Consider the following 17,348-nt stretch of genomic DNA (forward strand, 5'->3'; position numbering starts at 1 on the left):
AAATGGCAAAGTCAAGGTTTGCATTTTGGAATTTATATAGTTTTGGAATACTTTCAAGCCATGGATGGTAGAATCCGTGGATAAAGAATCCGTGGAGGTGGAGGGCCAACTGTATTTAGGTTCTCTGTCAGAAAGCACTGGTGCCACAACTACCCACAAATCCTAAGATCACATAGTATTGAACAATGACGGTTAAAGTGGTATCAAACTGCATTATTTCTGCAGTGCAGTTGCAGCCTTTCTTTCCCCCTGACTTACCTTACAGGGAATTTCAGCCAGGTAACAAGCGAAACCTTCCTCTTCAACAGAGCCCTTAAAGTCAGAAGAGCCCTCTCCACTTTTCACTGTGGTAACTTTCGCTTGAAGCAGTGACCTGCTGAAATCTCCAGTTCTGGCCTTTAGCAGGGACTGTCAGAGCCAGAATGGATTGGGCATCATACCCAAAGCAAGGAGGAAAAGGAAAATATAACACTCCAGAGTACCTGGCATCATTTTGTCCAAAACCCAACTTCTCGAATGCTCTTAAAAGTATCCCATTAATGGTAAAGAGGGAGAACATGAGGACTAGCAGCAAGTTTGTGGGGGACAATTCCACCTTGGTGGGACTTTGCAAGAGTTAATTGGTTTTCCCAGCATCTGTCGCTCGGTGTGTCCTACAAGTTGTACCAGAATTACCTTTGGTTTTGTTCCCGCGTCAGCACAGAAGTGGGCGGGAAGCCAGTTTTTCCTCCCTGGATATTGCTAGGTCATAATAAGTAGGGCAGGGTGGTGGAAAGCTTGTGCGCTAATAAAGCCTTATATTTATACTGGCAGTTTGAAAAAGAAAACACCAACCCAGGTTTCTAGCCCTCAAGGTTGTAACTGAGAATTGGACAAAACCCCCCCATCAAACCCAGTTCTCAAAGCCTGGGTTTTGGTTCTTCTGGGCATTCCTTGGCCCACCCTTTCTGTGAATCAAAATATTCGCAATAATGATTTGATTAGGTACTAATATGATTTATCTGTCCGAGTTGCAGACTTCTGTCATCCTCAGCCCTAGAGAAATAGAGAGTACGTAAAGCAGGAGTATGGGAGGCATGTCATATTTTAGGATCTCCCTGAGACTATTCAAGCCCAGGAGATAACCCCTTTTAACAACAAGAGGTTGTTGTTAAACACCTTCGAGCTAGACGGGATGAGGAGAAAAGGAGGCACTGGGTAGCTATAAAAGAGCCTTTGTAAAAGGGAGCTTCATTGTCAGAGGATTTGAAAGCTGGAAGTGATTCCTGGTCACATCCTGTTTGGAATAAAAAACCTGAAAATGTGGCACTAGAAAGCATTTTAGAGGAGAATATTTTGTGGTGGTGGTGGGGGTTTGTAGTGCAGCTTTCCACAGTTGTCCACCCCTGCTGTATATAAGTAGTAATAGTTGTTTGTATGCGTATGTGTTTGTGTGTCTGTTCAAGTCACCTGTTGACTTAGCCCATGAATTTCACAGGGTTTTCTTAGGAAAAGAATCCTCAGAAGAGTTTTTACCAGTTACTGCCTTTGAAATAGAGCCTCCAGCATCTGATATTCTCTGATCGTCTCCCATCCAAGCCCTAGCCAAGGCTGACCCTGTTTAGCTTCCAAGATCAGAGAGGATCTTGTGCCTTTTGGCTACTGATTACTACTAATAATAATAATGATTGTGTTATGATCTGACCATTCATTTTCATTCTCCCTTCTCTCTCCTCCAGCCCTCTGGTTTCGGCATGGAGGGCGGTGTGGATGGCCCAATCGGGATCCCTTTTCCGGACCACAGCAGTGATATCCTGAGCAGCCTGAACGAGCAGCGGAACCATGGGCTGCTTTGCGACGTGGTGATCCTGGTGGATGGGCAGGAGTTCCCCACCCACCGGTCAGTCTTGGCGGCCTGCAGCGAATACTTCAAGAAGCTCTTCACCTCGGGTCTGGTGGTTGACCAGCAGAATGTGTATGAGATCGATTTTGTGACTGCCGAAGCCCTGTCGGCGCTGCTGGAGTTCGCCTACACCGCCACCCTTACTGTCAGCACTTCAAACGTCAGTGAGATCCTCAATGCCGCCACGCTGCTAGAGATCCAGGCGGTCAGGGACGTTTGCACGGATCTCCTCGAGAGGAAGATTCTGGCCAAAAATGACCAGATGGACACAGTAGATCAAATTGATCAAAGGAACCACCTCCGAGCAAAAGAGTACCTGGAGTTCTTCCAAAGCAACCCCATCAACGGCCAACAGGGCACTTTTCCGTGGACCAACCAAGACTTGCGAGACCTTCAGAGGCTCGGCCTCCGGGGGCAAGAAGGGGCCGAGGATGAACCGGAATGCAATGGCATGGACTTCTACCCGCAGGCTGCCACCCTCAACGACAGACCAAAGCTGAACGAATGCGACCCCGACAGCAACCATGGCATGTGGTTGGACCGGGAAGAGGACGAGGCCGCCCATGGACCCTTATTCCCACCCTCCCAGAATGGACAGTATGGTGGGCGTGTGACGGGAGAGGACGAGGTGCCGCCAGCGGTTCAGCTGGACCAGCAGGAGGTGGGGAATTCCCCTGCCTTCGTCCCCGGGGCCGGGGAGGGCGAGGAGGCGGATGCTGCCCGGGAAGTGGATGGCCTGGCTGCCAGCGCCCTCCTGCAGCAGATGATGAATTCCGTGGGGCGGCAGCAGACGGAGGACGACCGCAAGGACGACGACGGGGTCATGGATTATTACTTGAAATATTTTAGCACTTCCCAAGAGGGCAGGGAATATCCCTCCTGGTCTCAAAAGGTGGAGAAGAAAATCCGAGCGAAAGCATTCCAGAAGTGCCCTATCTGTGACAAGGTGATCCAGGGGGCCGGGAAGTTGCCCCGCCACATCCGGACCCACACGGGCGAGAAACCCTATGAATGTAACATTTGCAAAGTTCGGTTTACGAGGTAAGGGCAGGCAGCGGGTGAGATCAGGGAACACCTTGAACCCTGAGCAGAGAATGGCAGTCTCTTAAGAATCCCTTTCCTGTAGCTTGAATCCATTGTTCCATGTCCTAGTCTCTTGAGTAGCAGAAAACACGCTTGCTCCATCCTCAGTATGACATCCCTTAAAATATTGTTCTGTCTTCCCTGGTTCTTTCCTCTCCCAGAGTGAAGATACAGGAGCGTCTACTTGTCCCACTGCCAGCCCCCTTTTTCAATAACTCTGTTCTGATTATCGTAAGCTGCTACCTACATAGACACCCCTGTGCCCAACCTTTTCCATCACCTAATGTCAATACAGCGATGGCAAACATAAATCAGCAGAAGATGGGAATGCAGTTACTCATAGTTTAAAGGCATCTGGTTACAGTACAGTGTTTTAGTTTAGTTCTTGCTGTTACCTATGTGTTTCTATACTTTTATTCTTGTTGTTGTTGCCTTGTGCCTAAGATGAGCCTATCTAAGGGCCTTCTTGGCAAGATTTCTTCAGAAGGGACTTGCCACCATTACCCTCCTCTTAAGGCCATAATCAGCACTTCAGATTGTTCCTGGAAGCTACTTGGATAGCTAAACAAACAGGGACCTTCCACTGATCTTGCTTTTCCTCATTTTCCCCATAGGCAGGACAAGCTGAAGGTCCACATGAGGAAACATACCGGTGAGAAGCCATACCTTTGCCAGCAGTGTGGGGCGGCTTTTGCTCACAACTACGACCTGAAGAACCACATGCGTGTCCATACCGGCCTGCGCCCCTACCAGTGTGAGAGCTGTTTCAAGACTTTTGTCCGCTCCGACCACTTGCACCGGCACCTTAAAAAAGATGGTTGCAATGGGATCCCTTCCCGGAGGGGACGGAAACCCCGGGTGAGAGATGCGGCCATCACGCCTGCCCAGGCCTCGAATCCTGACGACGGGAGCTTCGTGGGTGATGGTGACGGCGGGGAGGAGGCAGAAGAGTTGCGGGATGCCATCTTGCCGCAGGACAGCCTAGAACAGCACTTTGAGGATAACTCTCACGCCGACACGGTGTCAGGAAGTTTGAATGTAGCGGGGGGTTCGTCTGAGGGTAACACGCAAGAACTCGCCTAAACCAAAAAGTCAAAGCAAAACAACAACAACAGAAAAAGGTGTCACAAAATCTAGTTATAACTTTCCTCCAGTTCTTTTTGAGAGAGAAAGAGAGAGAGAGAGAAAATGCACACACACACACACACATGGTTTCCTTTTACCCTTTTTTGTGGGGCGGGGAAAAGAAAAGTAAAAAATTAGCCTTATAGGTCTATATAATATATCTGTGTGATCTTCCCCATATTAACCAGTTGATCATAATAATTTCTTGTAGTCATGGATTAATTTTAAACATCCCCTCCCTCTTTGAAACAAGATCAGAAAGTGAGCAAAGTTTGGGCGGGTTGGGAAAAAGATATCTATAGAACATGAAATGAAGCTTCCAGAATTTTAGTTAATGTATATATATATAGATACACACGCACGTACACACACGTAAATATTATACTGGAGATTTTATCTATTTAAGCAACTACACTGTTCCAAAGGAATACCAGACAGTGTGTCAATTGGCTTTAAAAGTTACAGAAGCTTAGGAAAGAGTCTTTCTTTCTTTCTTTCTTTCTTTCTTTCTTTCTTTCTTTCTTTCTTTCTGTCCTTCCTTCCTTCCTTCCTTCCTTCCTTCCTTCCTTCCTTCCCCACCATCAGCCTGAGATATTTGTTTTATTTCCCAACAGTGTCCACAGGGAAGTTTCTCCCTTTCTTTGATTTTAAATTTAAATGTGTCTGTATATAAACCTTTCAACCACAGACTTTGCTATATATGTTAGAAAAGATTGGCTAGGATCTGGCTTGTTTGCTGTGGCCCAGAGTTTGGGGCTTGCTGGGTCTCCTGTTCCTGTAAATCAGGAACGAACCGGTGCGACCCCAGGCCATGTGCCCAGACCTCACCAAAAGAATGAATTTATTTTAAAAATGTACATTAAAAAGTGCCATTATCCCCTCTAGGGATTTGCGGGGAACTGTTTGCTTTGTTCCAGGTCTATTTTAGGCCTGGGGGTCAGAGTTCCTCCCCCCACCACACACATACACATACACACGCAAAACGATGGTGATTTGACTATCTAAAATCCAGGAAAAGGAATAATTTAAATAGAAACTGGCCTTTAATAAGCCTGGTATCTCACTGGGATTTTTGTGCATGGATTTTTAAACTCTGTTCGGTTCCACTAGTGGAATGAGGCGGATTTAACAGAAGCCATGGCCAAAACAAATTTTCAGTTTGTCCCCTCACTTGCCTTTCTCCAGGTCGAATGCATTATATTGCAGGCCTTATCCCGCAAACATGCATCTCACAAGGTTTACTCTAGAGGAACGCTGCCCAGAGCAATGTGGGGTTGCAAAGCCCAGTCTCTTGGCATATGGATTTTAGATAGTCCATTTAGTTCCTGGTCTGAGGTAATTTGGATCTGTTTCCATGATGCTTTCTCACCTCTTGATAGATATTCTGGGATGTGAAAAGTGGCCATAGATGCTTAAGTATTAGTGGCCTCCCAGAAAGCCAAAGGTAAAAACATGCTGATAATTTGGAGAACTTGCTCCAAACACTCAGTATGGCTATGTGGAAGGGCAGTTTTGGCTAGGAGGGACTCCGGCCGCCTGGCCTCTCCTCCCCCCTGTCCAAACTCTTTTCCATTTGCACACTTTAAATATTTGTTCCTGAAAAGCAAAACCTTTTCGAGGTGAGCCTCTTCACCTTAGGTTCACACATTCATCCCAAGGAAATTAAAAGGATTCTGGGACAAAACTTTGTGGACCCTGTTTGGGATCCCTGAACACTTCAGGCTGAGAGATTTGTACTTCACCTTGGATGGGTGCCACTGGCATGAACATACCACAAGTGTGGGGATTTATGACTGGGCACATATTCCGTTGGAGAGGTGAACCAGGAGAGTATTAGGAGAAAACGGAAAGGCCGGTGGCAATGAGATTGGCTTGGGCAGCAGGAAAGAGATGCCTTGAACCCAAATAGTCTCCGTGTTCACTTTTCTCCCTTCTGGTGAAGTACAACCCACTCTTCATCTCTAATTTCAACCCCCCCCCCACTGCCCATAATCCCCCGTTTGGTGCCACATTTGCCTGCCGTTGGCTCACCTAACACAAAACAAGCTGATCATTGCGGCAAAAGCATGTCTTCCCTCCCCGTCCAAGTAATCCCTGACCTGTTCTCTGCTCCTCGGTTTGTTGAATTTTTTGCGTAGATCAATTTGCAAGACAGAAGGGGTGGTTTTTTGGACCACGGAGGGGCTTTGTGGCCTGCGCTATCTTTCCCGGCGTCCCTCTTCCCACGCCTCTGATGTAGAAGTGTAGCAGTCCTAGGTACGGCTAGCGGCAGGATCAGGCTGACCGAAGGCACTGCTCCCTCTAAGCTAAAAAACCAAGGGCACCTTTTAGCCATTTTCAGAATCTTACAATACACAGTTTTAAAATGATGAGAGAGAGAGAGAGTTGATCTTCTTTCTTTCCCAAGCACTTTTTAGATACATTCCCCCCCCCTTTAATTTGAAGATTTGAAAAGGTGAACCATTTGGTTGAATGTAATTGCGCAGGGAGTGCAGTGCGTGTGTGTGTTTGTGAATGACGTTTGTGAAGGGTTTGGGTGGGAAAGAGATAGATGTTTTATTTAATACAGGAAAAAAAGCAATAAAAACACACAAAAAATAAGATTAGAAACAAACAAAAGAAGTCTTAGCACTTTGAAATGGAACGGGTACTTTGAAATCACTTTATCTTAATTTAAAAGAAATATATATATATATATTAAAAAGAAAGAAACAAATATGTTTACACGTTGAAACCATCTTCTACAGAGAGAAATTTATTATTGTTTATTGTTTTTATTAAAATAATTCCTAAAATTGAATTTATTTTTGTAAGAGAAAAAAAAAACCACAGATATGCACGTATATCTCTATATATTTGAAACGGAGAGAAAGAGACACTTAAATGGAATCCACTGTGTTTGTTCGCAGATGAATTCTGAAACAAAAACACACAAAACGGGAGGATCGAAGTTAATTAGATTCTGTGACACAGAAAAATTTAGATTTAAAAACAAAACAAAACAAACAACCCTCAGAAGTGATTTGCACTTCGGGAAAACAAAACCATAAAATATACAAAATGGAAGCTTGAATTTTTGAGCAGGAATCATGAGGTTTATTTTGTGTATGGTTTATTTCCCCCCTTCCCTTTTTTGTTCTTTGTTTTTTTAAAAAAATGTCTTATATAGCCAGTGCTGACCTGTGTGTTTTCTCATTGGTTTTCCCATCATACTCGGTCACAGCCTTTAAGTCCTGGTGCCTCCTTCCTTGTAGTTTTTGTAGCTTGGGTTTCCCGCTGTCTTCTACCACAAGCTTTCTTTTCAGATTGCTGAGCGAGGCTGGCTGATTTTTGCAGGGATGTCATATGTTTGCATTGGATATGATCTGTTTGCATTCACTCAGCATTGTCTCTGAGTGAACGAATAAAGTAATTTACTATCAAGTGCGGGAAACAGAGCAGTGGTCCACCAGCGAAACCTCCGAACCAAAACCAGAGGCTTTCAGTATAGCTTGGTTCCACTTGCAGCTGGCCTTGTTCTCCTTTTATTTGGATTTCTCATCCTTCCCACCATGCTTCTGCCTCTCATCCCAGTTATGTCCTTTATGGATAATTAAGGCAGAATTATTTGGAAAACCTCACTGTGGGAGTCTGTTTCCCCAGTGAACTCGCATATGTAACTCTGGTGTCCATAACATAAGACAAGACACTGTTTGGGCTCCTCCAAAAATACTTCTTCACTTTTTTGCAGGGTAGCCAGAAACAAGGAAAAATTCACCATTAACTCTCCTGATAGTTGGAACTTGGGAGGAAGATAAAAGAATGCAAAACCTGGTTGTATGAAGGTGTTAAATGATGCCCAGCTGAGCATCCTCTGTAAAGGTCTCCATACAGTTGCCTTGCTTTTCTTGGGGCTTGCAAGGATAAGTGGAAGGTTTGTGGACTGGCCAACTCTCATGCTGGAAGTATGGGAAGGGGCTGCAATGTCCCAATTTCTATACTTCCAGCTCCATTAAAAGCTCCATTTGAGTCTTGGGAGATTGACTGATAAAGACCGACATCTCTAGCAAACCTGCTCCAATGCAAATTCAAAACGATAAGATCCATGATGAATTCAGTGGAGGCACTATTCTCATGCCTTGCTATCCCAAGTCACTCTTTTTTAAAAAGAAAAGCTTTCATCTAGTCTCACTCAGTCAAAGATGGCGGAAGGAGGTCCCAGGCTCTTAGACGGACGTGGCGCACGCTCCCCCTTCCCTTCCCTTCCTTCCATGGAGATCCTCGGCTTAGCACTGACTTTAAAATGATTGCATATGCAAAAACTAGCGTGCAACTTTGTAAATAGATAGTTACATGAGATTCTTTATTGTAATCAGAAGTTGTGGTATCTCTTCCCGTTCGTTTGGCTCCTCCATTTCCATGATTATTCATGTTTCGTGTGTATTTCTCTCCTCTCTCTCTGTTTCTCTCTCTCTGTGTTCCCATCCAAAGCCACCTGAGAGCCTTTTCCAGAAACTATTGGACTGCCCACTTGAAACAAGATTTGTATGGCACAAGACATAATTTTTTAACCCCCTCCCTGCCCTTCCAAAGTCCAGGATTTCAGTTTTAACAACCAAACCCATCCCACCCAACCATACCTGCCTGGGTCTTTGGCCCCATGTCTGAAATCCAGAGCATCCTTTTAATCTAGAACGAATCCCTTCTTTTGACACACACACAAACACAGAGCAAAAGTTTGGGAAGATGTGACCAGTTGACATGAGATTTCTAGGAATCTCATGTCCCGCTTGCATCCTTCTCGTAGTTGTTTCCCGTCCCCAAATACGCTGCTCTTGGACAGCTGTCCTTAGTGTTGCCTCCTTTTCGATTCACGAGAACATTAATGCAAAGAGGTGGCGGAATGGAGGGGATGGAGTTGCAAAAGATGATGTGTCCAGTCTTGAAAGCTATTTGTTTTTCATCCACATTAGCGCTTTTCTTTTTTGTTTGGTTTTTTAAAGGCTCCCCTATTGAATCATCTTCCTGCCTGAAGTCTCCCTTCACTCATCCTCCATCTCCTGTTTTAGAAGCATTTTCCTTATCAGATATTTCTTACAAGTTTCACGTATTTCTTATCCGTTTCCCTCTCTCTGCAGAACTTGCTGGCTGACCCAGGGTACTGTTTAGGGCATACCAACACAACCTAAGTTTAGAAATATTTCTATACACAGAGAGACACACACACCACTCCAGTCTGACCTCTTTTTTGGAGAATCCTGGATAGTCTGGTGGCTTCATCAGGAGAATCCAGATGTGCTGGAAAGATGCTTCTGGCGAATGGCAAAAGGGGGAAACGCAACACCTTCGTGAAACCACAACATCCAGGATTCTTCCAAGGAAGCCATGACTGGTATAAAACTCATCTAGGTTGTAGTGTTGATCTGTCCTTTCTTCCTCTTTTCATGCATCTCTCCATTGTTGTTGCCGTTGTTGTTTTCCTCCTGAGCAGAGATAGCGCACCTTATTTGTAACGGCATTTTCCCTTTGAGGAATAGAGAGCGAGGAGGGTTTTGTGTGAGAAAACTGAGGTGTGATGCTTGTGGTGGAGCTTCGAGCATCCATGACGGCAACACTTTAACACAAGCTTTCAATGTGTTTGCACTAAAATGAAACGAGAAAAAGAGAAAACAGTGTCCCTTCTCTGTGTAGAGAGAGAGATCCTCATCTTGGGATTATATGCTGCCTTAACCTCCATGATTCCCGCTTTGTCCATGTGGCAACAATGACAACCGCAACAACAAATGAAGAGTTATTACTCTCTTAACATGGGGGTTTCCCTTCCTCAAATCACATAACTGTGTATATATATAAGGCGTTTGGTTTCCTTTTTGTTTAAAAACTACTATTGTTTTACTTTTTAAAAGAAATATGCAGGTTGTGATAAAGTGTTGCCAAAGAAATTGTTGATTTTTACCACATTTCAGGAAGAAAAAGAAGAGGCTCAACTACTAAAAGACATCAACAGAAAATAGAATGTTTCCTTTATTGGCTTTTTTTTTGTTGTTGTTAAAAATCATTACTCTTACTATTTCTTGATCCAGAAAAGCTGATCCTCAATGTAATTTCAGTCGAGTGGTTGAACCTGTACTTTTCAGGGTATGTGTGTCTTCTACGTTGGTGTCTTCTAAATATTTTGGGGGGGAAGGTGGGGGACTCTTGTTCATTCCGCCACTGCTGTGCCATTGACTTCCACCAATATGGGGGAATTTGTAAAACATTTGGGGGGGTTATGTTGATGGACCGCTGGATTAGGGGAGAGATTATTATAATGGAGTGGATTCCATTGATGGGGGAACAGTAATAATAAAACCAAGAATTTCCACCAAAAGTCTTTGGGCCTAATATGCACGCAGAACATTTTAAACTAAGGAGCGGAAAGGGTTTTTTAAGCAAATGGAAGAAGGGAAGCAATGCGAGAGTGGTTTTCCTGTCTCCTAGACGAGTCCCTGACCTAGAAGGACACACAAACTCTGTTTTTGCCTTTGAACCCGTGGCAAAAATGTTATGTCTGTCCCCATCCCTCTCCCCGTAGTTGTTCCTCCTCCCTTCCTCCATAACACAACTCCTTGACATTTCTCCTCGGTCTTGGCCTCTTTTGAGGCTCAGTCCATCGTTTTTGTGTGAATGTAAAGTGGAGAAGTTGTGGGAAGTAGGCGACGGAGTTGTAAAACAACTGGGGTCTGGGAGGGATAGGTGGGCAGGTTGGATCTCACCAAGTGGAAAGTGAGATGGGAAATTATAAACTTCAAGGGTGGTAATGTCTGATAAAAAATTTGTGGGATATTTGACTCCCGTTCTTAAAAGTTTGCACCCAAATGAGGAGTTATGGGGAGCCATCCAACAAGAGAGATGGACTTCCATCCCAGACAGAACAAATCAAAAAACGGCAGGGATTTTTTTGGTGTGACGTTGTTCTCATGTTTTCTTTATCTGATACCCTGAACGTGGCTGGCAGAATACTCTCTCGATGCAGAGTTTTATCTCGTTCCGTTCAGTGGATCTCTCTTCTTCTGTTTTCCCCCTCAAATGCACAGGATCATCTACCGAGGCCATTGAATTTCAAGCCACCGGCTTTCGGGCATCTCCCTTTTCTGTCCCAAAGAGCCAGGTGCGTTGCACCATTTTTGGAAACCTCTTAATGGCCTTGGTAGGAGATGGGAGAGAGAAAGGGAGAGGGCCGTGTGGGTATTCGCGCCAACCTGGTTTTCCAACAGGATCATTTCATCCCCTTTTACCATATGCCCCACACACACACACACACACACACACAAACGCCTTAAGCATTTTTTTCAAAAGAAAAGAAAAAGGATCTTGAAATCGCTAAGGATTTTCCTTCTTTGCACTAATGCTGACCCATTGGATTCGATGGGGAGATTCTGTTGCACTTTCTCTAAAAAATAAAATAATGGTGATTTTTTTAAAAAACAAAAACAAGAAAAAAGCTTTCAAGGATGTACCGGAGACTGTTTGCGTGGGCAGAAAAAAAGAAACCCATATGGGGACTTCAGGGAATTTGGGGGATGATGGGGTTGCCGTTCGCAAAGGGACTTTCTTCTGCTAAACAGTGCCGATTGGCTTCATTTTTTGCCCCCCTACTCTCCACGCTTGATGCGTAGGCCTAAAGACTGGGCGAAATTTTTACCTTTTTCTATCAGGACTCACAGAAATCATCCTGAAAAGTTGTGCTGCGGTCTGCAAACGCCCGAAAAGTGGTTCGCAGTTACTAACAGCAACCATTGTGGGAAACGGGAAGGAAACTCCTCTTCTTCCATCCGATTCTCTTGCGGCTTTATCTGATCAGCTCTCGGTCCCCCTCTTTCTTCTATCCTTTCCAAGTCGATCAGCCTATTTGCTATTTAAAAAAAAGAAAAAAATTCTATAGATCTATTTATATTTTCAGCATAATACCGAGCGTTTTATTTAAGTTAAGAGGAACACTTACAATGTTGTTGTTGTTGGGATTGTTTGTTTTTTTTTAAGAAAAAAAGAATATATCTATATATATTTTTAAAAGAGCATTCTGTTAGTTGTCCGTGTGAGATTAGGTCCTTAGGTTGGTAACCCATTGAAAGTAACCCCTTTATCCTATGGAGAACATTAATTAAGATGCTATATTGAAGCTGTTTTCTAAGATATAGGTATAGATATAGATATTATAATACATGAAAATATATGTGTACAAAAGGAAAAAAAAAGGTTTAAATTTTATTCTGGCAAAGGGGTCTTGAAACTCTCTTGTCCCAACCAGAAACCAAATTGTCAGATGGAAGGAAGATAAAAAAAGAGAAATTTTTATGAGACGGGGGCCATTTTTTTCTTACATTGTATTATTATTATTATTATTCCTATTGTTGTTATTATCGATAAAAATGAATAATCTATCCAGAGCACTCTAAAATTCATTCTTCTTTAAACAAACAAACCTTAAATGGCTAATTTACTGTTGTCAGATGTCGATGAGGAAAGCACAGATGAGACATTCCATAGATAATAGTATGTTTGATAATTCTTTATTAGATAAAAAGAAAAAGAAGTTGGGAGATGAGTACAGAATATATATATTAAAAATATATAAAATGCACTTTTTTTTGCAGGGAAGGGGCTTAAATAAATAAATATATATATTTAAAAGAAATAGAATGATACAATTCTTCTTTCATTCTTGTATATAAGACCCTCTTTTTTAAAAGAAAAAAGAATATGTAATAATCTGATGTTAATAGCGTCTTTGTTTTTTCCTTTCATAAATTTGGTTTGGTTTGGTTTTCGAAACTCCCAGAGTTTGATATTCTGAACTGAAGAGAGAGAGAGAAAACAAGAGAGAGAGAGAGAGAGAGAGAGATATGAGAAGGACAAAATGCGAAGGCCAGGATCCAAAGCGCTATTTAGGGAGAGAACCACAAGTATTGATCTGATGGGATTTTTGAATAGTTTTCCTCAGGTGAGTGACATCCAAAATCACCCATTTCCTTTGGAAAAATACGTAGGGATTTGTCACATTTGTCAGGCCAGTTGAGGCACCCTACTGTTTGAAAAAACAAAAGGTAGGAACACTTGCGGGATTTCGTGCGAATCCTACCCAATACTGGTATGCTTTTGCATTGCAGACACACGATTAGAAATGTATGAAGCAACTGACATTAACAACATGGTCCAAAATCGATTTGAACCAGATTCTAGTTGCTCATGTTTTTGCATCTCTGGGCAACAATGTCACACACACACAAAACACAAACTGAAGCACAGATTTCATCCAAGATTGGCTCCGGGTCTTTTGTGACGTAATTTTTGATACATGTTGATGAGGTCTGGATAACTCCGCAAAAGCACTTCATAAAAGCAGTTCCTTCTGGTGCTAAATCCTTTCCAACCCAATGGGTGCCAAGAGGAGAAAATATCCAGATGCTTCCTCTCTCGCTTGCTCTCTCTCTCGCTCTCTCTTAAAAACCTATCCAAGGGACCGGTTGCCCTATGGGTTTAGGAGGCCAGGGCAGGAATATGGCACCCATTGGACCTCAGTCCCATTGGCTGCCCCAACTAGAGTAGCCCCATGGACTCCACATTTTGGTAAAGCTCATTGATTCCATGGGTCAGCTCTAGACAGAGCTTAGCAAGAGGGTTCGTCCTCCTATGTCCACACAACTCATTCTTGTACAACAGTCTTCCGTCGGTGGAGTAGGCAGACAACTTCCATTTTGCCCCCTTTCTTTGACCCTAAGCAAGCTGGTGTCCCACCCGACCCCACTTGTCTGACCCTCCAAAACATTGCAGGTTTCCCCATCTGGCACCCCTTTTTGATAAACCACAACTGTGTCTTCATCTAGCTTCTTCAGCTCCAGCTTCTTCAGATGTGTCCTTTGCCCGAATAGTGGCCAAGCATCTCACCTCCTTCCCCTGAACGAAAAGAAAAATGTCATATTCCATAAAAATTGCTCTGCTCTCTTCATCCTGAAGGAAGGCCCAACAATTGGGTGAGAGCGACGGAGCTCATTTGGTGCTTGTCGTCTTTAACACTCTCTCACACACCTTCTGCAGCCTCAGTTTGCAGATCCAAAGATGGGTCACGCTTGTTTCATCCTCTTCTTATCCGTTTGCCAGAGAGGGAAGGGACTTTCTTGACCATGGTGTTGACCAGCTTCTACTTCCCTCTCTCAACTCTGGGGCATGAAAAACAGCCCTTTTAATTTGCAAATAATTGTTTCCAAAATCTTAGCGCCAAACCAAGCCATTAGGTTCTTCCTGATCTGCCCTTCGGAGCAAGACGGGAAGAAGGAAGCCATGTTCCCCCTTAAATCCGCTGTGCCTCGTGTCTTTTCTCCAACTTGTTTTCACCCCTGAATCTTTTCTGATGGCAGCACAGACTGTCTGTTTCCCAGTTTGGAACCAGTTGACTTTGACATTTTGAGGAGTAATCACAACATTAATACAAGAAGCCCAGACAACCCAGTTTCCAGAGAGGTTCTTAAGTGTGTTGAGTCTTGTAGGATGGTGGCTTGAGATAAGCTCTCCACTTTTATGTATTTATTTATTTATTTGCTTGCTTTTAAACTTCCTTGAGAAATAATTTGATTTAAAAAGGTGCCTTTGCATTGAGGATGGGGAAGGTCTCATAAAACTCATGGATGGTATACAGAGTATATCCAATGGACAACTCACAGCTCAGACTAAACAACCTATTTTTCTTCTAACTGAATTACGCAGGTCTTCCCACCAACCACCCATCTCTCTCTTGCTTGGAAAATGATGGCCAGTGTTACTAAAAACACTTTTGTCTGCATTCTTGTCTTCTCAAGGATTTGTGGGATATCGTAGTTCAAACTAGGGAAAGAGGCAACAATCCCGGAGTATGAAGGGGTATCTCTACCCTGCAAACTAGGACTTCACTTTGAACGAGTCTCACTGCTTGTTCTTCTTCCTATGCCGTTTTCCACTATAGGATTTCTTGGCTCCCTTTCTTTTTTGCCCAAAGAAGCCCCAAAGATACCAAAAACTCCAGCGTTGGAGCACATTGCCTTAGTTCTCTCCCTCTCCAATCGCTAAACAGAGCAAGTTTCCTTGTTTCAAAACTAGCCATTTCTTTGAGAGGTAAGAAAAGGTTTGAAACAGAAAAAAGATTTGAGCTTGCTCTTGCAAAACGTAACTTCAGATCTTGTTCGGAGATGAAAGCAAGGACGGTCGAAGCGTCTGGTTAGACCCTTGTTTTCCTCTTTATGTTCTGCACTGTCTTTTCTGTTGGGAGAAATGTGTGTTGATTCTTAAATGCTCCCTTTTCCCAAAATAACTTTGGGAAGGTCTTGTAGGCCTTGGTTCCCTCCAGGGGAAAAAAACAAAACAAAACATCTTCTTCCAAGATGGCAATGGAATGATTTTGCAGATATGAAATTTCTACATAGATCCTATGAAATTAATCTATGTTTCATTTCATACATTGCATGAGATGTCGAAATTTCATATCTGCAAAATTGCTTTTTTCTCTTGCTCTTTGCTTTTCTTCTTCTCTTCCTCCCTTCTTTCCTCTTCTGGATCGCTTTTTAACCCCGCCACCATCATCCCGCTTCTTTGAAGGAAGTTAATTCAGGGTTTGGGTTTTGGGGAAGATTTTTAAGGGGAGGTTTTGGGGATTTTCTCATGGCAGAGAAAAAAAAAAGAAATCTTCTAGATTTTATTATTTTAGGGGCGCCCGTGTTGTGGGGGTCCAACGCGAACTTCAGGCTCAAGGGCAAGAGTGGGGGGGGGGGAACACTTTTCTCTTGCCCAGGATATATATTATTATTTTGCGTTTGTTTAAAAAGAAGAATAAAAGATTAATAAATAAATAAAAAGAAGCAAAGTTGCATTTGATTTCCTTCTATTGTTCAGGATTGGTTGTTGACTAAAATCAAATCAATTGTATGTTCTTTTCTTTTCCATATATTGTACTGTAATAGAGAACTGTTAATTTTTTGCACTAATAGATTTCTTTTCTCTCGACTCTCAGCCTCGTCTCCATTTACTTCTTTGGTTGTGGTTTTGTGTTTTCTTTCCATGTTTGGTTGTCTGGATGGAAATTGCCCTCTGATGCTCTCTTGCCAGTGTCCACTTGCCTTGCCCTGAAAGGGGCTGCAGACATTATCCGGGTCAGTGACCGCTTGGCTTCTTTAGGGTAGAAATAACACAAGAGTTTCTCTCTGCAGTCCATCTCAAAATGGCAACGGGAGCTGATGTCACACCACTTTCTATTGCCATTTTGGAAGGGACTTGAGAGGACAACTGAAGTCATGGGGGGGGTCATATAAGAACTAGTCCAAATGTCCACTGTAGTTCCTCTAAAACTGTTAACAAGAGATGAAAAAGCATTTTCCTCCTGCAATCCCTCTCAAAATGGCAGCCAGATGTGCCATCAGTTCCTGTTGCCCTTTTGAGAGGGACTAAAAAGGGAGAAATGATGGTATTTGGGGGGTAGTACAGTCAGCTCTCCTTATCCATGGATTTAAGCATCCACAGCTTAACATATATTTTTTAAAAGTATAAATTCCAAACAACCAACCTTGATTTTGCAGTTTTATATCAGGGAAACCATTTTACTATGGCATTGCATTTAATGGGACTTGACCATCCATGGATTTTCTTATCCAGAGGGGTCCTGGAACCAAACCCGGTGGACAGCAAGGATGTTTTGTCAGAATGAATTGTATTTTTGCAAGGTTTTATGCTTTTGGGAAGATTTCTGTGTGGGTTTCTTTGGGGGAAAACTCCAAATATTACACGGTTTTTCAAAATTGGAATTTTTTTTTGAGGATTTTCTGGGGTTCGTGTGTGTGTTCAAGGCCCACAAAACTGGGATCCAGGGGCCGCTTGCAACCCAGAGGCTGCACTATGCTTCACAGGGTTGCGCATGAAACTCTCCCCTTAGTCTTGAATGTTCTTTATAGAATTAAGAAAGGGTTTCGCAGCAGAGGGCTGAGGGTCCTGGGGGCAAAATAGTAAAAATATGTGTTCCCGCAGCGTGCATATTAAAGGTTATCTGATAACGGTGTGGCCCATATCCTCCCCCCATGCATGCCTTAAAAGAGCTTTTCCCGGCTCTCCTCGCCCTAATCCGCTTGCCTCCAGTGGCGTGAAGTAAGCACCACTTGATGCGGGATTGGAGACACACGAGGTTGCGTCTAATCGGCCTTTTCCCACCGATTACAGGCCAGGAGGCTCAGCTCGGAGGCGGCTAAGAAGGAGCCCGGTTGGCAACGCGAGGCAGCCGGGG

At 43.4% G+C, this 17,348-nt stretch overlaps 1 protein-coding gene across 2 annotated transcripts in view; it reads left to right on the top strand.

The window, feature by feature from the left end:
* Window positions 1–16,081, top strand: part of ZBTB7A (zinc finger and BTB domain containing 7A) — a 32,019-nt gene extending 15,938 nt beyond the window's left edge. For both annotated transcript variants that reach the window (XM_042479928.1, XM_042479929.1), the window contains 2 exons: window positions 1,719–2,923; window positions 3,580–16,081. In XM_042479928.1, the coding sequence (XP_042335862.1) occupies window positions 1,734–2,923; window positions 3,580–4,048 (1,659 nt within the window). In that variant the 5' untranslated portion in view covers window positions 1,719–1,733 and the 3' untranslated portion in view covers window positions 4,049–16,081. The remainder of the gene's footprint in view (window positions 1–1,718; window positions 2,924–3,579) is intronic.
* The last annotated feature ends 1,267 nt before the right edge of the window (window positions 16,082–17,348 follow it).

This window comes from Sceloporus undulatus, chromosome 7 (assembly GCF_019175285.1).
Source record: "Sceloporus undulatus isolate JIND9_A2432 ecotype Alabama chromosome 7, SceUnd_v1.1, whole genome shotgun sequence".
NCBI classification, from domain to species: Eukaryota; Metazoa; Chordata; class Lepidosauria; order Squamata; family Phrynosomatidae; genus Sceloporus; species Sceloporus undulatus.